The sequence below is a fragment of the Dama dama genome, chromosome 18 (assembly GCF_033118175.1).
Source record: "Dama dama isolate Ldn47 chromosome 18, ASM3311817v1, whole genome shotgun sequence".
NCBI classification, from domain to species: Eukaryota; Metazoa; Chordata; class Mammalia; order Artiodactyla; family Cervidae; genus Dama; species Dama dama.
Genome location: NC_083698.1, coordinates 81,871,649 through 81,893,517, shown reverse-complemented (window position 1 = coordinate 81,893,517; position 21,869 = coordinate 81,871,649). Strand labels below are relative to the sequence as shown.

Below are 21,869 nucleotides of genomic sequence, written 5' to 3'. Positions count from 1 at the left end.
AACATACGATGCCTGTACTTGACATGTGTTTGTAATGAAGATGACACTGATGACTTTGTTTTAAAATGCGATGTAACTGTATCAGAGTGTAACGCACTCTAGTCTGGCCCCATGTTGTTTTCAGCGTACCCGTTTCCAGTCTTTTATATGTGGGTGTTGCAGATCAGTTCAGAAATCTTATTTTTAAGCTTCTGTGTACTTTAGTGATGTCCATTTTGTGCAGTCCATTAAAATTTGTACTTTATGCCACAGTGACATTGGTGTGGCTTCCTCATTTGAGTTCTTTTTTGTCACCCTTTCTTCTGTTAGAGAGTTCATAACCCCTGATGCCAGCTAGCCAGTTACATGCGTATACACCAGCCACCTATTATCCTGTGTTGAGTAGTTTTAGGATATTGTGTAGTAATCGGTGTCAGCACCAAGTTTGATGTTGACTTAAAAAAATAGTCACAACCTAAAAGTTGAGGGTTATGTTTTACTTGGTGGAATTTTTAGGACCTTAAGCCCAGGAGACTGCATCTCAAGTGGCCCTATGAGAACTGCTCTGGTGAGGGGGGGCAAGGGACAGGTTATATAGAAGTTTTGTAACAAGGGACAGGTAGTCCGAACATCAAAAGATTATTGTTAATTAAAGGAAGCCAAATAACTCAAGGAATTTATTGCAAGAGTCTGGGCTCACTGAAATCATTCCTTTCATATGTATCTCAGCTATCTGGGTCCAGTATCCTGTGTTTTCCACATCTTGAACTTTCTTGGGACTCACTGTAGGGAGGGGCTATAGTTTGATTGCTGCTAGATCACAGACATTCTCTTTCCTGAGTGCCCTTAGGGCTTAGGAACTCACATTGGAGGGCTGGGATCTCTGTGATTGAGACATTCTTGTTTACTGATGTGACAAGAAATACTCCATTTCTTAGTGAAGGTCTCTCAGTCATGTCTGACTCTTTACGACCCCATGGACTGTCCTGCCAGGCTCCTCTGTCCATGGAATTCTCCAGGCAAGAATACTGGAGTGGGTAGCCATTCCTTTTTCCAGGGAATCTTCCCATCCTAGGGATCAAACCCAGGTCTCCTGCATTGCAAGTGGAGTCTTTACATCTGAGCCACCAGGGAAGCCCAAGAATACTGGAGTAGGTAGCCTATCCCTTCTCCAGGGTATCTTCCTGACTCAGGAATCGAACCGGGGTGTCCTGCATTGCAGGCAGATTCTTTTCCAGCTGAGCTACCAGGAAAGCCCATTTCTCAGTGGGTCACAATGAACCAGAACTCTGGCTACCAACTTCAAAAGAAACACCACAATGGAACACTGGGGCCTGAAGGAGAGAATAGGTTAAAACATAGGTTAAAATGAATCTATCTTCACCAATGAGAATTCAGTGAAGAACAGCCCCTCCTGCTATGGTGCTTCCTTCAGTGGCATCATTTTGGCAAATGAAATATTTTTTGTCTGTAGAAAACTGCTTAGATTTGGGGTGGGAGGGAGAGGGATACGTGTCCACTTAGTGTCTAATCACTTGGAGTATTTACAGAAAACATGGTTAAATGCTTGTTGATCAACTGCAGTATTTCAGATATCTAATGTCTCAGCTATCTGAAGAGGAAAGAGTTTTAGGTCTCTAGCTGATTCATGTTGGTGGAAGGAGTTGTCCTGTGGAATTCTCGGTGTTGGATGAACAGTGTTGAAATAGTTTTGCGCTTAGAGGGTGGTGTGTGTGGTCTGGCAGGCTCTGTTCCCCCTCCTTCCCTCCACTCGTCACTGGGGCCGAGTCAGGACAGGCAGGGCAGTTGCATGGTTAGCACGACTGCTTGTAACTGGTTTTTAACTGGAGGAACAAGACAGGATGACAGTTATAGTTTGTCTCGACTCATTCTTAAAAGAATTGAGTTTTATCCAGCTGCTGCAGATCACATGGGGTATCTTTAAAGTGTTACTTTGTCCAGGCACTGCCAGAAGAAGCAAATAAAAGCAAAGGGTAGCAATTTATGGTGGGTGGACTGTGCAGGAAAGCTGAGTGCATCCAGAATATTTCAGGGAGAGGGGTGCCCTTTGGCTCATTTGTGCTTTTACATAGTATGCTTTTAATTCTGTTTCTGACGCCCAGTTAGATACTAATCCTCTTTTTAATGTAATTTCAATGTGTGCTATTAAGAAAATAAGTAAAACCATATGATGATATTCAGAAAACTTTTAAATCCAGGATTAGATCATTTGTATCCCTCTCTTCTTGAGGTTTTCAGTAGAGCATTACCATTTCCTTCTAAAGAAACTCACTTATTGGATCTATTGAATCATTATTTTAAAGTGTTTGGTCTGTTGCTTTGTAGTCTCATCTTTTTGAAGGCCATTTTGCAGGAGAGTGGATACACTTACATTTTCTTCAATGATCTTTGGAAAAAGTGAATATATTCTTGGCACTGTAGAATTATCAGATGTCCTCCTTTCCTTCCCAAATACTTTGTTTTTAGCTCTTTTCTCTTTTCTTTTTCCTTCTAGTAAGATTAGTTTGATCATTTAAAAACCTAGGATACTTTTCCAGTTGTAATGCAGACGTCTAAAATTTTCCCTTTAATCACTTTCAGGTCATACTTCCACTTAGGTGTCTTGACACGTGTGTGTGTTAAAATGGTAGATTTTAGAAACATCCATTCTCTAGGATTCTGTATCAGAGTCTCCTGTGAGAACTAAACTACTTTCAAGGTAGTAATTGGTGTTTTTTGTTTTTTTTTTTCTGTTGCTTAACAGAAAACAGCAAATTCTATTAAATTCACAATACTTATGGTGATAGCAACTCACATATCATACGGAGTGTTTGAATGTTCAGATTCTTTTAAGTGAATACAATCTTCTCACCCTCTCCATTTTGTTATTTTAAAAATGTATCCCTCTTGGTGAAGATGTGTGCACAGTGACATCTGGATGAGACCAGTACTTGAGAACAGTCTGCACCTGATACAGTGACAGCTTTCTATTAAAGCAACGGTTCCTTAAAACTAAATATTTGAAATTTAAAAAATTGATCAGACACAGTTACCCGTATCCCTTTGCCCTTTTTAAGTCCATCACACACACACACACACACACACACACAAAAGCAGTCACTTTTAAACACTTACCAAAGCAGTTAAGCTCTCCTCACCATCATTTTTACAGTTAATGAAAGGAGATATAATGAGATTAATTTTTCTCCATTTTTTTAATGTCTCCTGGGATCCTTTGAAAAACATTCCAGAGTCTATAGATTTATTCCTGTCTTTACTGTAGGTGGACAGCTTCGTCTGTGGGAAAGGAAAGACGCCTTCCTTTCTTTTGAAGAGGATGTGTGATATTGCTTCTTGTTGGGTGGATGCTTCTTATGTGGAGAGCAGTTGATTGTGAAAATGTGTGGTGAACACAGATGGAACACAGAATTCAGGATTGTTTGATCTGTCCTACTTCTCTACTGGTACTTCTCAGAGGTCCCATAGAAGCCGTATGGGAATTCTATATCCTGCAGGTAGTCCCCCAAGAAATGTTGGAATATTAGAGCATGGTCAGGAAGGTTTTTAATTCCTCTATTTTAAAAGATTTTTCAATTTCAATTTCATTTTTTATTCCTTTACCTCAGGTGGCAAATTATGACTGATGGGTCTAATGGGTCACGAGCCAAGATTGGCTTTTGTATTTTTAAGTGATTGAAAAGAAAAAAAGCAAAAGCAGACTTAGTAGCTTATAATGTGAAAATTTTAATTAGTAATTTTTTTTTTTAATAACACAACTGGGCCCATTTGTTTCAGTATTGTGAACAACTGCTCTCCAGTTACAGCCACAGAGTGGCGTAGGTTTGAAGAGACTCTGTGGTCTGCTGGTGGCTCAGCTGGTAAAGAATCTGCCTGCAATGTGGGAGACCCGGCTGTGATCCCTGGGTTCAGAAGATCCCCTGGAGAAGGGAATGGCAACCCACTCCTGTATTCTTGCCTGGAGAATCCCAAGGATGGAGGAGCCTGGCAGGCAACATTCCATGGGGTTGCAAAGAGTCGGACCTGACTGAGGGACTCACACTTTTACTCTGACGCTGTGGTCCACAGAATTAAAGCATTTTATTTACCCTCTGGCCCTTTTACAGAAAGGTGCCAACACTTGCTCTGTTTTATTTACATAAATGCAAGTATTTTTTGCAAATACTTTTCTTTAAATACCATACTTTTTTTTGTAAACATTAGAATAACTTCCCCTTGTGACTTTTAGCTGTAGCATTCTTTAGATTTCAGCATTGTGTCATTTTTCTCTTTTACTGCTCTGGGACTAAAAATTTCATCTATTACATTCTGATCTTGAGGGGATCTGGGTTCTCCATAGAAACAGAACCAATAGGAGACCATCTGTCCATCTATCTATCTAGCTGTCTGTATTAACAGACATCTACCTTATGTGTGTATACTCAATTGCTCAGTCATGTCTGACTCTTTGAGACCCTGTGGAGTGTAACCCACCCCACTCCTCTTTCCATGGGATTCTCCAGGCAAGAATACTGGACTGGCTTGCTGTGCCTTCCTCCAGGGGATCTTTCCGACCCAGGAACTGAACTCAAGTCTCCTGTACTTGCAGATGTGTTCTTTACCTCTGTACCACCTGGGAAGCTCACGTATCTACCTACCTAAGATAAGTAACTATCAGAAGGAATCAGCTTGTGCAGTTGTGGAGGCTGAGAAGTTGCAGGATCTGCAGTCGGCAGACAGGAGACCCAGGAGAGTCAGTGATATGGTTCCAGTCTGAGGCCACAGGCCTGAGAGCCGGGAGAATTTAGTGATATAAGTTTCAGTCCAAATCTGGAGGCAGGTGAAGACCTGAATATTCCTTGGAAGGACTGATGCTGAAGCTGAAACTCCAATACTTTAGCCACCTGATGCAAAGTACTGACTCATTGGAAAAGACCCTGATGCTGGGAAAGATTGAAAGCAGGAGGAGAAGGGGACAACAGAGGATGAGATGGTTGGATGGCATCACCAACTCGATAGACATGAGTTTGAGCAAGCTCCGGAAGTTGATGATGCACAGGGAAGCCTGGTGTGCTGTGGTCCATGGGGTCGCAAAGAGTTGGACACAACTGAGCGACTGAACTAAAACTGAAAATCGATATCCCAGCTTGAAGACTGTAGGCAGAAAGAGTGAATGCTGCTCTATTCAGTACTTTTTGTTCTCTTCAGATCTCCCAACTGATTGAACAAGGCTCACTCACTTGGGGAAGGCAAATTGCTTTACCCTAATGCTAATTGCCTTTTCCTGTTTGGATCCAGTCTGTTGTTCCATGTCCAGTTCTAACTGTTGCTTTCTGACCTGCATATAGGTTTCTCAAGAGGCAGGTCAGGTGGTCTGGTATCCTCATCTCTTTCAGAATTTTCCATAGTATATTGTGATCCACACAGTCAAAGGCTTTGGCATAGCCAATAAAGCAGAAATAGATGTTTTTCTGGAACTCTCTTGCTTTTTCGATGATCCAGCGGATGTTGGCAATTTGATCTCTGGTTCCTCTGCCTTTTCTAAAACCAGCTTGAACATCTGGAAGTTCACGGTTCACGTATTACTGAAGCCTGGCTTGGAGAATTTTGAGCATTACTTTACTAGCGTGTGAGATGAGTGCAATTGTCCAGTAGTTTGAGCACTCTTTGGCATTGCCTTTTTTTGGGATTGGGATGAAAACTGACCTTTTCCAGTCCTGTGGCCATTGCTGAGTTTTAGAAATTTGCTGACATATTGAGTGCAGCACTTTCACAGCATCATCTTTCAGGATTTGAAATAACTCAACTGGAATTCCATCACCTCCACTAGCTTTGTTCGTAGTGATGCTTTCTAAGGCCCACTTGACTTCACACTCCAGGATGTCTGGCTCTTGGTAGTGATCACACCATTGTGATCATCTGGGTCATGAAGATCTTTTTTGTACAGTTCTTCTGTGTATTCTTGCCACCTCTTAATATCTTCTGCTTCTGTTAGGTCCATACCTTTTCTGTCCTTTATCGAGCCCATCTTTGCATGAAATGTTCCCTTGGTATCTCTAATATGCAGAGTACATCATGAGAAACGCTGGGCTAGAAGCACAAGCTGGAATCAAGATTGCCGGGAGAAATATCAATAACCTCAGATATGCAGATGACACCATCCTTATGGCAGAAAGTGAAGAGGAACCTAAAAAGCCTCTTGATGATAGTGAAAGAGGAGAGTGAAAAAGTTGGCTTAAAGCTCAACATTCAGAAAACTAAGATCATGGCATCTGGTCCCATCACTTCATGGGAAATAGATGGGGAAACAGTGTCAGACTTTATTTTTTTGGACTCCAAAATCATTGCAGATGGTGATTGCAGCCATGAAATGAAAAGACACTTACTCCTTGGAAGGAAAGTTATAAACAACCTAGATAGCATATTAAAAAACAGAAACATTACTTTGCCAACAAAGGTCTGTCTAGTCAAGGCTATGGTTTTTCCAGTGGTCATGTATGGATGTGAGAGTTGGATTGTGAAGAAAGCTGAGTGCCGAGAAATTGATGCTTTTGAACTGTGGTGTTGGAGAAGACTCTTGAGAGTCCCTTGGACTGCAAGGAGATCCAACCAGTCCATCCTAAAGGAGATCATTCCTGGTTGTTCATTGGAAGGACTGATGCTGAATCTGAAACTCCAATACTTTGGCCACCTGATGTGAAGAGTTGACTCACTGGAAAAGACCCTGATGCTGGGAGGGATTGGGGCAGGAGGAGAAGGGGACGACTGAGGATGAGATAGTTGGATGGCATCACCGACTTGATGAACATGAGTTTGGGTAGACTCCAGGAGTTGGTGATGGACAGAGAGCCCTGGCATGCTGCGATTCATGGGGTCACAAAGAGTCAGACACAACTGAGCGACTGAACTGAACTGAATGTTAATCTCATCCAGTAAGATTCTCAGAGACAGACCCTGAATGTTTAACCAAGTACAGTGTCTGGGCACCCAGTGGCCCAGTGCAGTGGACACATAAAGTAGCCATCACAAGGCCTAAATGTACTTCAGATCTATTTTTAGACTTCATCTTTTTGAAAAGCCTCAGTTCACATGGATATTAAAATCATCTATTGATTCTCAGTTGATTCATTTAAAATTGCCGTCTGGGAGGAAGCATTTTCCTCTACCCTTTTAGTTTCTTTTGGCTGGTCTAAAATTAACATGAAACAGATTAACAGAAAATCAGAAGTTTAATAACATGTATACATGGTGGAGACCAGGGAAAACTGAGTTGCCAAAATGCTAGAAGCTCTCACTTTAAATACTATCTTCAGCTAAAGACAAAAGAGAAGGAATATGAGGGGGAGTGGTTTGGGATTTCAAAGGGGAGGAAGGGGCAATTCCTTTGGAGGCAGAAGAGCAAATGTTTGGTAAATGTTTTCTGGGCCTTGCAGTAACAATGGGATACCTAGAGGAATTTTAGCAAGCAGATTTTGCTGAGTTCCTCCCTATCTACACATCTGGTTCATACTACTGTTATATATGGTAATAGCTCCTTCTGAATAGACCCCCTGTAAATTCTTCAGGCAGCAAAGGGGGAAGATCAGGATCTTTTGCCCTTGACTGTTTCCAACTGGAAATAATTAACACACCAAAGAGACCTTTGGGGTCACAAATTTTGTTTCCTTTTATTGCCATTTGGCCATAACTGAGTTAAAAGTGGATTGAATGGAGCGGTAGTTTCTTTATACTTTTGGTATATAATTGGTAGTATTTTCTTCTGGTTTAATTAAGTGATTGTTTTTTGTTGGTATACTTCATTCTCCTGTGGCCTTTCTGTCTTGCACGAAGTGTTCTAATACACAGGCTTAGTCATTTTGACAAACCATCAGAGCCCTAGAGTGGCTAGTTGGCAGCAGGGATTAGTGATTCCCAGAGCAATTTGCAAAAGCCAGATTGATTGGCATGGAATTTTGTCAACAAGCTTCTTAGAGCATGTCAGAGAGCTGCTGGGGTGTAAGGGAGGTGGAATTGTTTATAGTATCAGCTCCTTACTTACCTTTTATATGACCTTGAACATATCTCTTGACTTCATCTATAATGCTGTAGGGCTATTGGGAAGATTACATGAAATAAGAATGTGTGTGACTTACTCAGCTGTTTGCCTTATTACCTAGTTTTTGCTAACTGGCACAGCCTTACACAAATGGTGAATAATTGTTCCTATGGCTTATTTTGTTGATGTAGAATGGTGCTCTTCTAATTCACCGGGATGTAGCTTGAGTTCACTTCTCAAGGAAAGAGTGACAGTATCATTTGACCTGTGTTTTTATCCATCTTCCTACAGTTGACTGATTCTAAGACAAGGTCTGTTTATTTAGGCCTGATTTTAGCAAAACTCCGTAAATTAAACCAGAGTACATGGTTGGGCTAAATGAAATGTTTAAATTACAAGAAATTTGAAGAAATGTGGTGTGTCAATCAGAAATCCTAATTCAGGCTCCCTCCTTCAGTCTAGGTTACTTACTTAATTAGTGTTTATCCAGAATGATGTTTCATTGGTCAGAGCAAGCACAGTGGCCCTGCCTGCAGTGGACTCTGATGGTTATGCACTTTACACATTAGCAACCGATGATATGGGTAATCATTGATCTAATACACGGGAACTTGTTTTGACCTAGACTACACTTTGGGGTGGCAGGGGGGAGAGAAAAATGTATTTCACAAATATACTATTTTTTTTTTTTTTTAATCTTTAAAAATACTCTCCTCCCACCCATATTCCTGTTTTGGTAAATGGCTCTAATTTTTATATCTCTACTTTTTAATGAGTATGTAAGGACAGTTATAAAATTCTCACCTCTTACTCTGAATTAAAGAGCTCTGAATTTCTAGCAGAGGCCCTGTTCCCCCTTTTGATGTGTTGTTCATTTTCTCTGGATCTGTTTTACCTGCATTTGATTGTTGGAGATTCAGCCTGAGGTACATACCAGACTCCATTAAGATGTTCCTCCCCCGGGACAATTCTGTGTAAATGTTTTGTTTGTTTTTAATGTCCTTCTAAGAAGACAAATTAGGAATGGTTTGGAATTAGCACATTGTAAACAGATGCTCCTTGATTTGCTCTCAAATATTTTCAGTATTCTTTCCTTATGCCGATCTACACTCTTGCATCATTAATTTGCTTCATAAGCAAACTAAAAATGTGTTTGTGGCTGAGATTTTATGAGGTTTTAGAGATTTTATTAAATGTTATTCTCTGAGAAATTCAATGGAAAACATGAATTCAGCTAGACCATTGTAGTTGCTTGTATTGTGGCTTTACTAGTGGGAAGTTTAGGAGCAGGCTGGTTAGGCAGACCACATGAGGGGCAGTACATGAGGCAGCGATTGTAATGTACAGGCGTGACCTCCTTGGCAGGTGATGGAAACCAAGAAATAGAACAGCAGATGCCTGCTCAACTGCTTTTCATACTCCGTAGAAATTATCCCAGGCCACATTCAGATAAGAGTGAGGATATTTTGCAGTATTAGTGTGTGTGTTGTGAACATAGTGTTCTATCTTGCTGGAAGTCAAAAGAGGATTTGTAACTAGTTGGGGTTTTCATTTGAGAAGCCAAGTTTCCCCACCCCCTGCTTTTATGTGGTAGCTTGTGGCTACTTGTATCTGTTTCCTTTTAATGTTTTCCTGGCCTGTGGCTAAGTTGTTTAAACAGATATATAACATTGACTTTTCCTATTATATAGAAGGTATTCAGATAACTCATAAAGGAAAATAAATCAATAATGCTTAGTTCAGTACTAGTATAAATGTTGATATTTTCTTCAGGGTAGATTGAGCAGAAGGAAGTGAATTCACATAAGAAACACTGGTTCTTTTTTTATGCTCACCATCCCCACCCCGGATAATTCCTTATTGGTGAATAAGGAAACTGGATGTTTCACTTCCTTTCAGCGTCCTTCAGGGATCTGCTGTTGTTTTTATTTGAGCCATTTTATGAATTACATGATCAGACAGCAACATTGAAACATCCGGGTTAAAATACAATCCAAAATAAAGACATATATATTTTTTATGGGTGTACTTCATTAATCAAAATTTTCTTTTGAATTCCTTTCCTGTACAAGAGATTGAGTAAACTGTGGAAGGTGTCTAGCTGACCTTGAGCACGGATTTCCTATCAAACTCATATACTAGCTTTCCTAATTTAAAAAAAAATTTTTTTGCCTATCTTGAGTTACTTCTTAGGGGAGAAACACACAAACCTATACACAGATTTTTCTTTCAGTACCTACTTCTTGTTGTTATTAGAATAATATAAAATTATAGTTTGTTTATTTGATGTATAATGTACACTGTCGATAATCATAATTGCTGGGGATATTTAAAATGGCAGTTCTATATGTCTAAATATGTTCTTCCACAAACTTATATTGAAAACATGAAGAGGAAGAGGACCCTGGTACTAAGATAAGGTGCCTTTCCTATAAGTGCTTATCATAGTGACACCTGAACTGTGTCCTACTAAAAATGAAATGGGATCATATACTGGAGTGAGCCCTGGAGCAGGAGCGAGCAGACATAAATCCTCGCCCCATTTCTCAAGTAATTTGTCCCTGACTAGATAAGCAGCTTAAGTTCTTTGGATCTCAACTGAAAACTGAAGGTTTGGAACTAAATATCAAAAGTTTGTTACAGATGGGTAATCACTGAAAACAACAAGGCATTATCTTCTGTCCACATGCCTGATGGCAGGTTTTTCAGCGATCCTTCAGTTAGGGAGCAATTTTAGATACACCCTCCTCTCAGGAGCTTTTATGGTCCAGTGGAAGGAGACAGGCCCAGTGCTAAGGTTTTTTCCATTAAATTTTAACACTGGTAGAATACTTAGAAATATCATGACATCTATTTAGTTTAATATATACACTCCAAGGGCTTCCCAGGTGGCACTGTGGTAAAGAACCTGCCTACCAATGCAGGAGGCATAAGAGACCGAGGTTCAGTCCCTGGGGCAGGAAGATCCCCTGGAGGAGGGCATGGCAACCCACTCCAGTATTCTTCCCTGGAGAATCCCATGGACAGAGGAGCCTGGAGGACTACAGTCCATGAGGTAACATGTCAGTTGGACATGACTGAAGCGACTTAGCACGCACGCACACTCACTCCAAATTAAACTCAATCCAGGGAGGAAGGCTCATTCTAGACCTAATGATATTTGCCTTTTCTTTTGACTTTAGGAGCGTATTGAATAAAAAGTGCCAGAGACTGAAAAACCAAACATGAGGGTAGCAGGTAAGATACTTAATTCAGTAGGAATGATTTTGCTTCTTGTGTAACCTGTTTGTTTTGTAATGATTGAATGAGATTATAAAAAAATAATCATTTTCTATATTGAGTGCAACTGAATATAACAAACTAAATCATTATTTAGCCTTTTTACCTTTTCGCGTAGTTGGCAAATCACAAATGGAACGTTTAGTGGATTCTGTATAAGTTTTGGCGGGGTACTTTTGTTGAAATTATTTATGCTAAATATTTTAAGTTGGGTTTTTTAATGTTTATGTCCTTATACATTAAGCTTGTTTGCCTAGTTTTATGTATATGTGTGTGTGTATGTGCACCCCATCACAGCCACTGCCATAGAAGACATTCACATTTTACATAGACATTTCCACTAAGTAGTGTGTGTCCATCCTAGGAGAGACCTTGTCATTTCTCAGAATCAAGATAGTCTTTCTTTTGATTATCATCTCATCAATAAACAAAATATTCTTACTGGAACATCTCTAAGAGTATGGGTCTAAAAGTACATTACTTAAACCCAGAATAAAGCAAGTTTCTCTTTCTCATATAATTCTGCATTCATTCTAGTTGAAATTAGCTTTGTCATCTAGTCCATTTTTCTGATTCTAACAAATAATACCAAGGTTAATTGATGCATAATTATTCACTGAATGCTGATTTTGTTTGGCATGCTTCCTAGTATTGGTCTCAAGGGGACTACCGTTAATGAAGGAATAGGAAGATTAGCTATTAGTTTATTGATTTTAGACTAATTAATCTCTTCTAATTAAAAAAGAAAAAGATCCTGGTTGCTTTGAAATGTCCTTATAGCCATTATTCTTACAGTGAGACATTAGTAAATATCTCAAGTTTATGTTTCTTGGTTTATGAAAAACAGGGACACTCTTGGACTAGAGTAATACATGGCTGGAGGGAAGAGGGATTCTCGTGGGTGGAGTGGGAACTGTGGTGTGCTGTGGGTAGGCCCTTCCAAGTCCAGAGGTGGACGGTGACCACTCTGGAGGAGCCCCTCTGCAATAGAAGGTCCATAACTCTGTCATCACGGAGGTGCTGCTGGTGTTCCCCTGCCTGCCTCTCTCAGGGATCTTTTGCTTATTCTCTTACCAGTTAGTTTCTCCACCTCCAACTTCTCTGTCTCTTAGAGCTTTTGTTTTCTCCTAGCTCCCTTAATGGTTTCTTATAATTGGGTAGGTCTTGATTTAAAATTAAGTTCTGTCACTAACTAGTTATGTGACCTTAGTAGGCAAGTGATCTAGATTTTTCACCTTGGTTTCCTTATTTGTAAAATGAAAACAGTATCTTGAAAGGCTGTGCAAATGATATTGTGCTTATAAAGCATTTAGCTCTGTAGTAGGCCCTCAGTAAATGGTGTGTGTATATGTATTATATTTATGTATGTATATATAAATATGATGTAGATTGTTTAACGTAGGCTTATGTTTAGTTTGGTATGGAATTTAGTCTAGAATGTTCATATATTATGAAGTTGGTGTTTTAATCGTTCTAATATTTCAGTTGTGAACAGCCAAGGTTTCATATATCTACTTTAAGGAATGGGGAAAGATTATTTGCACATGCCTCTGATGCTTAGAAAATGAGATGTTTAGACCATCATGTGACATATAATCTTCCAGCCCTTGGTCTTAAATGATCAGGAAGAAACATGCCACCTGTTAATCATGCATCTGTTTAGCAAACATATGTTGAGAGTATTACATATGTTGAGAGTATGTTCAAGGCACTCTGCTAGACCCCGTGAGGGAAGAGTTCAAAGCCCAGTGGAATTTTACTTCCTCACATAGATGACCCATAGTCAGTCTTGAAAACAGGAGGCAGTTTTGGGAGGGGGAGAAGGTAAAGCTTAGGAGGCAGGGATGGGAACTGATTAGTAGTTAGGCTTCCTCCTTGCCATCTCATTTCTATGTTTATGGAGCATCATAAGCCCTTCTGATTACCATCAGTTCATTCACTTCCCTCTCCTGTAAGGATGCATTCCCAGTCATTTCAGGTGTGTAAAATTAGAATGAACACAGCTCTTTTTTCCTCTTCCTCACCCATTAAGTTGAGTTTGGCTAGTTTCTCCGAAGAACGTGGTGCTTTGGTGTTAGTGACAAAGCGCTGGGCTGTGTCTGGACCCCGGGCTCCTGTTTTTGTGCTGCTGCTAAGAGAGCAATCTTGGTAATCTTGGGCATTTGCCGCGGTTGGGGACTTTGTTTCCTCAAGGATAGTGAGATGACTGCTGATCCTTCACATCAGTGTATGAAATTTTTAGTAACCTGAGAGGGGAATGGAGATTATACAGACAAATATTAATATTGTTTCTGAGTAACCTAATGAGATGTCTCTGAAATCCTAAGAGTAAGAAGATGCTGTTTCTTTCCAGTCATTTTCGCTTCTGTTCCTTTCTCATACCTTCACTTGCCAAGATTTGCCTAGCTGTGGAGGAGAAAGACAAGTGATGCTTCATATTAAGCAGTTAATTAGTTAGTAGCAGTGCTGTTTGTAAGGCACTCAGAAATGGTTAAAGATAGGTATGGAAGGCTCAGAGTGTTCACAAAGCTTACCATGTAACCATTTTATGAAGCAAATGAAGTAGGTGCTGAATTAAGTCCTGCAGGAGTGGGGAAGGCACGTCTTAAACTTCGGTGTTAAGTGTGAGTGGAGATATTATTGTTCACCATGCCAGGAGTACTTGTGTGCTCCACGAGATACGTGGGTTGGTGAGGACAGTGAACACTTTACAGTTCACTTGAGAACTCCCTGCCGAGTGGACATCCCGTCTGTCGCCTTAGTGTTTCCAGAAGGTTCAGTGTTCTTGCGTCCTCTGCGTCCAGCACTGCCCTTTATAATTGAAAAGCACTGGAAGTGAGTCATCCCACATACTTGGTGTTGGTATTCCACTAGTCATGAAACTTTTGTGTAGTCAGTCAGAAGTTGATAGCAGGTCATTTTTTTTTACATGTGAAAACTAAGCAGATGACTTTAAACAGTCCTGTGTCTAGGTTGCTAGCCAGTCTCTTCCTTGATTAGCAAGTCAATCACATTGACTGTTGGTACACTTTTTGTTGTAACTCAAGTAAAATTAAAATCCAATAATAAGTATTATTAGATATTTAATAGTCTTAGGAAGTTTTAATATACACTTATACTTTTTCGTGGTAATGCGTAATACAAAGTTCTGTGGGCTTCTAAGTTCATGTTTAATTGTTTCTGCCCTCTATATAGGTGCTGCAAAGTTGGTGGTTGCTGTGGCAGTATTTTTACTGACATTCTATGTTATTTCTCAAGTATTCGAAATAAAAATGGATGCAAGTTTAGGAAATCTATTTGGTAAGTTTTTATTTTTTTCCCCCTTGAATTTCATTTGTGACGAGATTGTCTTTAAATTTTTATGAGTTATCAACATTGAGTCACTCTGCTGTTTAGTCTGTCTAGAAAAGAAAATGTAATTATATTGGTAAGTGCTATTCATTAGAATATTCTAAAATACACAATAGAAAATCTTACAATTAATTTGATATAAAGCATGAATCTTCTGTTCAACATTTTGAATGTATTTAATGGGGCCTATTTTATGTGTGCCTAGGGGGTGGAGGAGCCTGGCAGGCTGCCGTCTATGGGGTTGCACAGAGTTGGACACAACTGAAGTGACTTAGCAGCAGCAGCAGGGATATTAATCATGGCATTTTAAATGCACATTCTAGAAGATATTTGAATTGGCTGCTTAAAAACTTGGAGCCAATTCTAACCCTCAATTAGCAAGTGATTAGGAGTCATGATAAAACATTTTAAATACCAGCCATTGACATCCATCTTGCTTTTCCTACCCTTGTTTTCTTTCTGCAATTTTTTCGACATTTTTCTTTTTACCAATTTATTTGATGCTGTGTTGTAAATGTCCCACTATAAGCTGCCTTACTTCAGTTTTAAACAAAATCTTTCAAGCTGATAAAATAAGTTAACATTTGAAATATTTGAACACGCTTTGGCTGAGCACTGTTTAAAGTATTAAAAAATTACTAATGAAAGGTCAGACTGTGAAACAGAAACAGTGTTTTAACCTAGTAGGCAGAGATCAGATGAAACAGCCTTGAGCTCTCTGGAGTAGTGGATGAGTTTTGCTTTCTATAAGTTAGTATTTGGAAGGGATCCCCAAGACCTAATACACTCCCTCTCACATCTAGTTTCAAGACTCCCTTAAACCACTGTTTTTCCAATTTTTTGATGTCAGAAGAATCTCTAGGGAATCTTGATAAATGCAGGTTCTGCTTCACTGTCTGGGATGGGGCCTGAGAGTCTGCATTTCAAGCTTCCAGGTGATGGCTGACTTTCTATCCAGAAACCATGTACTGGGTATTGGACTTTAGACAGTTCTGACATATAGTCCTTAATTTCTGTACATATTTGTTTATATATATATTGGGTTTTAGACGGTTCTGACATGTAGTCCATAATTTCTGTACATATTTGTTTTTATACATTTTCAGGTGACTTTTCTTACAATGACTACTTAAAAGTGCTTCCTTGTATTGCACTGAATTCTACCTTTTATACTCCCAAGTAATTTGAGTCCATTGGTCTTCCTTCTACCTGTTGAATCTCTCACATAGTTAAGCTGTGGTCCTTCTCCACCCAAGTCATCTTTGTCTAAGGTTTTATCTTATCAATTTATGAAATCCTCCCTTTGAACCATTCTTCTTAATGTGCTGGTTATTTTCCTCCTAACCATCTATTTTTTGGTACTGAAAAAATAGGTGAGGTATCCAGGATCAAGCACAGAATAGCTGTTGCAAAATGTAGTGAGACATGTCTTGACTTCTGGGCTGTGTTCTGTTACTGCAGAGGGCCAGCCTGGCTCCTTTGAGAGCACAGCTGGTTTCAATTGAAGGGTGGGGCGAAAACAGGGAAGGCATTTAGGACTTGTTCAGTGTTGCTGTGGAAACAGTGTGTTGTAGCTAGTTCTTCTAAGAAAGGTTATGGTAAAGGAAGATGGTTATGGACTCCTAGCTCAAGGCCGAAGGAAGTTGAACATTTTTTTTTTTTTTCCTTTTTGATGTAATGGAGAGGTTTTGGCTTGTCTGTAGTCCTTGGGTAAAAAGTCAGTGAATTACAAATCAACGGGAAGAGACTGAACATTCAGAAAAGGAGGATCCTTAAGAGAACGCGGCAGTGGGATCATTGGTACAAATGAAAAATTACTTTGGGGAAAAAACCCACTGTTTTCAGAGAGAAGAGATTGGGTGAGGTCACAGTGTTTCCCTGGTTTGGATCATCATCTCTAGTTTGGATGGTTTATTTGGGCATCTCAGAGATTTTCCTGTGTCTATTTCTCATCTTTGATATCTGCCTGTGTCAACACTGCCATGGGGATTCTCTCAAAATTCTTGAACCTTCAGTATTTCCAGCTACTGGAGAGTAAAACCTAAACTCCCTACCAGGATAGCACTCAGTCCCAGCCTGCTTCTATCTTCCTGACCTGTACTTCCCCTTACCCACCTGCCACATCCATGTGCATGTGACCTACAGACACAAACCCTCGGCCTTTGTTCATGCTGATTCCTTGTTGTTCAGTCTCGAAGTCATATCCAGCTCTTTGCAACCCCATGAACTGTATGTAGCCTGCGAAGCTCCTCTGTCCTCCATTATCTCTTAGAATTTGCTCAAATTCATGTCCGTTGAGTCGGTGATGCTCTCTAATCCTCTCAACTTCTGCCTTCCCTTTCTTCTTTTGCCTTCAATCTTTTCCAGCATCAGGGTCTTTTCCAATGAGTCGGCTCTTGGCATCAGGTGGCCGAAGTATTGGAGCTTCAGTATCAGTCCTTCCAATGAATATTCAGGGTTGGCTTCCTTTAGGATTGATTGTCCTTAGGACTCTCAAGGGTCTTCTCCAGCACCACAGTTCGAAAGCATCAATTTTTTGGTGCTCAGCCTTCCTTATGGCCCACCTCTCATATCCATACATGACTACTGGAAAAACCATAGCTTTGACTCTGCTGATTCTTTACCCACACATCTTTCTTTCTCTCTCCCCTTCATCTGTTAATTGTTCTCGTTTTTCAAAACTGCACAGATGCCCTTTCTTGGGAGAAATGGTATTTGAGTCTCCCTGTTTTCCCTGCTAGAGTGTTGCTCCTTTTTCTAAACTGTCAGTTCTAATGCTTAGAACTTATATCTCAATTTGACCTGATTTTATTCTGCCATAAATTATAGAGTTTCTTTTCTTTTATTCTTTATCATGTATTTGGCTTTCCTTACTGGAGAACCAATGTTGGGAGCAGTAATGTCTTGCTGACTCACCCGGCATATAGCACCAGATCCTGTAGATAGTACATGCTGATTGAATGGAAAATGAATGTAGATAATTGAAGATTAGGACTTTTGTGTAGAGAAAGAGCATTTTCAAAGTAGTATTTGTTTAAAGCTGTGTTAGTTGACAAGCCGCTGATCATCAGCTGTGAAAACACTGAGCTGCTTTAACTAAGGCAGTTGTCTTTATTCATTTTCATTCCTCTTAATGTTAGGAACCTGCAAGTTTTTATTGTATGTGTTTTAGCTATTTAGTTGAGTCATTCTTTGGGCAGATGGTTTATTTTGTTGTCATAATTGAACAAATGGTACTCTGTATCCATCTACCCAACCTTATTGGATTCCAATCTACTGAATTGGTGAGAATTTAATTTGTGCAGTTATTTTTAATTCTCATTTCAGAATAATTGAGCAGAACTGGAGATGTGGTTGTATTTGTCATTTGTTGAGCATCTAACTTAAATTTAGCTTGACATTGTTTCTATAATCAGTATTTTAGAGGGCCTCTTTGGGTGGTGAATTGTTCCCATTTGTCAATTTGTTGATTTAATAACTTAACTTGATAGTTTAATATAAATTTACATTTGATTATATAGTACTGTTTTAAAAAAATAAGACCAACATTTCTAGAAAAGACAAGTGAAATTTTGCCTAAAATTAGTTGAATATGCAAATATAAATTGATTTTTTTAAGCAACCTTTAGCAAAACTTTTTAAGACAATTTCAGATTCGTGTGCATCTGTAAGAAGTAACGTGGAGAGATTCTGTATACCCTTTACTCAGTTTCCCGTTGGCAGCATCTCAAATTCCATCCGGTACCACACCAGGGCATCAACGTGGGTACAGCCCACAAGTCTTAGTTATGATTGTGGCTTACTACAGGATTAGTTTTCTACATGGATGCTTAACAAAAATGTGCTGAAAGTAATCCAGATTATTTTTGCATATATTGTTGCAGTCAGTCCTTACTATTCTATTGAGTTAACTTATTTTTACCTTTTAAATTTAAACCATTGAAATAATACATATGTAAATCACTTGAGCTATTACTAAAAGCTAAAGTACAAAATAATTATATTAGATTTATTTAGCCTGACTCATTGAAAGACATTCACTGAAAAAAAAACAAATCAGAAGTGTTTGTTGTTTCCTTGAAGTGAAAAACTGGGTATATTGAAAGACCTTAAGAATTAAAGCCATCAGAGTAGTTTGAGGAATTAAAGTTGCAGAAAAGGAGGTATTTTTGTGTTTGTATGCTGTGTCCATTGTCTATAACCATCCTGTTTGATTTATGAAATTTTATCTGTTTACCCTCCAGGTGTTAAAAATTCTCAGAACTGAAGGCCAGATAGAGGGCTTTTGCTTATACATATTGGATAAAATTAGTTTTAATCTGAAAAGATTTTCACAAAGGTTTTTTTTTCCTCCTTTGAGCATCTTCTCCCATTACTCTTACACAAATTAAATGGAGGTAATTTGCTCAAAAGTCTGATGATTAAGAAACATTTACTCCAGATTGTGTCCCAGTAAAGTTTTTAAATTGAATAACATTATTCTTTATTTATTAATCTCTCTCAAGTTTCTCAGTCAAACCAGTTTGATCATTTTAGAGGCTCATCTGTGATTTTCCTTCTACCTCCTTTTCATCAGCCACACTCTTCCTTTGAATGTTAGCAGATTATTGATGTCTCTGAGGTTTCTTTCATCAGCCCTCTCCTCATTTTAAATCCTCTCTTTGCACGACCTCGTCATTTGCCAGTTTTCCAGTTTATATCTTCGTCCCTGGTCTCATTTACAGCTGGCTCTTAGACTTCCACCCAGATCATCTCAAAGTATCTTAAAATGAACAGGTCCACAGGGAACTCAAGCACCCATCCCACGCCCTATCTCCTCGCTAGACAACAAACATCATGAGTGAGAGATGGTGTTTTTTTTTCCTTTGGCTCATGTGAATGGATGACGAAATGCTTCTAAAGGTGGATGTCTGAGTTGATTCCTCCCTTTCCTTCATGCCTCCTTAGGGTCTGTTCCGCAGTCTCGTCAGTGTTGCTGCCTTAGTTCTGAGCCCGTCGACTACTTTCAAACCCACAGTCACTACCTTTGTTTCAGCCACTACCTGTTTTTTCCTGGATAACTTTAGCAGCGTCCCTGTCCTTGTGGACTCATCTCGAATCTTGAACCCTCTGAAGTCTATTCTCCACCCTGCAGTCAAAAGAATGGCCCTGAAAGCTCCCTATCCTGGCTTCCGGCTCCTCGAAGGACCACTGGATTTTGTACCTCCTGTGATCACTATTATTCAGACAGTCCCATCTTGGGGGGGATGCAATATGAGTTTGGGTGCTTGAATGAGATATGGCTTTGAAAACTGATTCTTATCAATGACTGATTGTGGATAGGACAAATCCAATCGGTGAACCTATCTGATGTCAGTTTCTTTCTCTTTAAAACAGAAGTGTTAGTGTTAGTTGCTCAGTCATGTCCGACTCCTTACAACCCCTGGCTCCTCTGTCCGTGGAATTCTCCAGGCAAGAATACTGGAGTAGATTGCCATTCCCTCCTCCAGGGGATCTTCCCAACCCAGGGATCGAACCCCAGGTCTCCTGAACTGCAGACAGATTCTTTATGTTTTAACCACCAGGGAAGCCCCAAGTTGATGAGCAAATCAAAGTACATGATAAAGTACTTGACAGAGTGCCCCACGTATGTGAATGAGCTGTTATATTACCCGTGTTCTGATCCCATTGTCTTCCACGTATCTTTCTGTCATAAGTTAGGTATACAAGCATTCCTGATTTGAACAGTGTTCTAACACCTGAGCCTGATAGTATGTGTTTGTTTAGGTCTAAGTGAAATTGAGACTTTCTAGTCTACATGCTGTTAATCACTAGTTGCTAGTTTCTCTCTGGTTTTCATTTTCTTATTTACAGAAGTGAGAGCTTTGGACCAGATGATGTCTAGAATTGATTTTTCCCTTTTATGATATAATTAAGGAAATTGAAAAATGAGCCCCAGCACCTTCATTTACCAATTGATCGTTTTTTATTTCCTTCAAGTCTTTGTCCTTATCCATGCGTGTTTTTAGTACTCACAGATAGAGTTTATCTTTTGCTTTATTCCATACATTAAGCTTTTCCCATGTGACTGCATTGCCTTTATGATTTCAGTGGTGCATAGTATTCTGAGTATTCTGTAGAGTTGATGACCTTCAGTTACTTAGTCATCTTCCTGTTTTTAAACATTTACATATTATTTTTAGTCTTAGCATTCTGTTCTATTCTCTCTTTCAGAACTGGTTTTTACAGGAAATTCAGTTACCGAAACAGTACAGAACTAAAAACGAAATGTCTATTTATAATCAAACAGCTGGCAAGCATTTATGACACCACATGCTTATTAGCCACATCCGGAAATGGCTATCCACAATACTATTGATTATCTGTATTGTATTCTCAGGTGGCTTCAGTGGTAAGGAACCTGCCTGCCAATGCAAGAGACTCGGGTTCAACCCCTGGGTCAGGAAGACCCCCTGGAGGAGGTCACAGCAACCTGCTCCAGTATTCTTGCCTGGAGAATCCCATGGACAGAGGAACCTGGAGGGCCCCAGTCCATAGGGTCTCAAAGAGTCGAACACGACTAAAGCAACTTAGCACATATAGCATGGGCTAGGATCAAATGTTAGTGCTTTTAAGAAGCTCTAAGTGTAGATTTTTAGGTTAAGATCTACTGCATTCAGGTTAAGATTGACCAGGAAATTCTGGCTTCCTTTAACTGATAAATGATTAAAAAAAAAAAAAAAAAAAAACCCTCTTAGTAATACCTTTTTTTTTTTTTTTCTAGTTACACCTAGTACATTGCAATTTTAGGGAAATTAAACCCACCACTGGCCCTCTTGTGTTCTTCCCACCAAATCTCTCAGCCTAACCTCTGAGATAGTTTCATGTATATTATCCAGGACTTTGTGTGCACATGTATACAACACCATACAGCAGCAACAACTTTTAAATACCCTAATAGTCACCAAATATATATTTGAGGCCATATAAAGGGAACTTTGAAATACTTCATGATATCACTTACATGTGGAAAAAAGATTAGCTCAGAGAAACAGAGGTGAAATGGTGGTTACCAAGAATTGGGAGAGGATGGAAGTCATGAGGAGATGTTGCTCAAAGGATACAAGCTCCCAGTTGTAAGATTATCAAGTTTGGCAATTGAATGGACAGTTCAGTTCAGTTTAGTTCAGTCGCTCAATCATGTCCGACTCTTTGCAACCCCACGGACTATAGCATGCCAGGATTCCCT

At 39.5% G+C, this 21,869-nt stretch overlaps 1 protein-coding gene across 2 annotated transcripts in view; it reads left to right on the top strand.

Annotated features, from left to right (window-relative positions):
• The window catches only part of FAM3C (FAM3 metabolism regulating signaling molecule C), a 52,429-nt gene that overhangs the window by 5,830 nt on the left and 24,730 nt on the right, over positions 1-21,869 (top strand). For both annotated transcript variants that reach the window (XM_061165686.1, XM_061165688.1), the window contains exons 2-3: positions 11,194-11,248; positions 14,486-14,590. In XM_061165686.1, coding sequence (XP_061021669.1) covers positions 11,236-11,248; positions 14,486-14,590 — 118 coding nt within the window. In that variant the 5' untranslated portion in view covers positions 11,194-11,235. The remainder of the gene's footprint in view (positions 1-11,193; positions 11,249-14,485; positions 14,591-21,869) is intronic.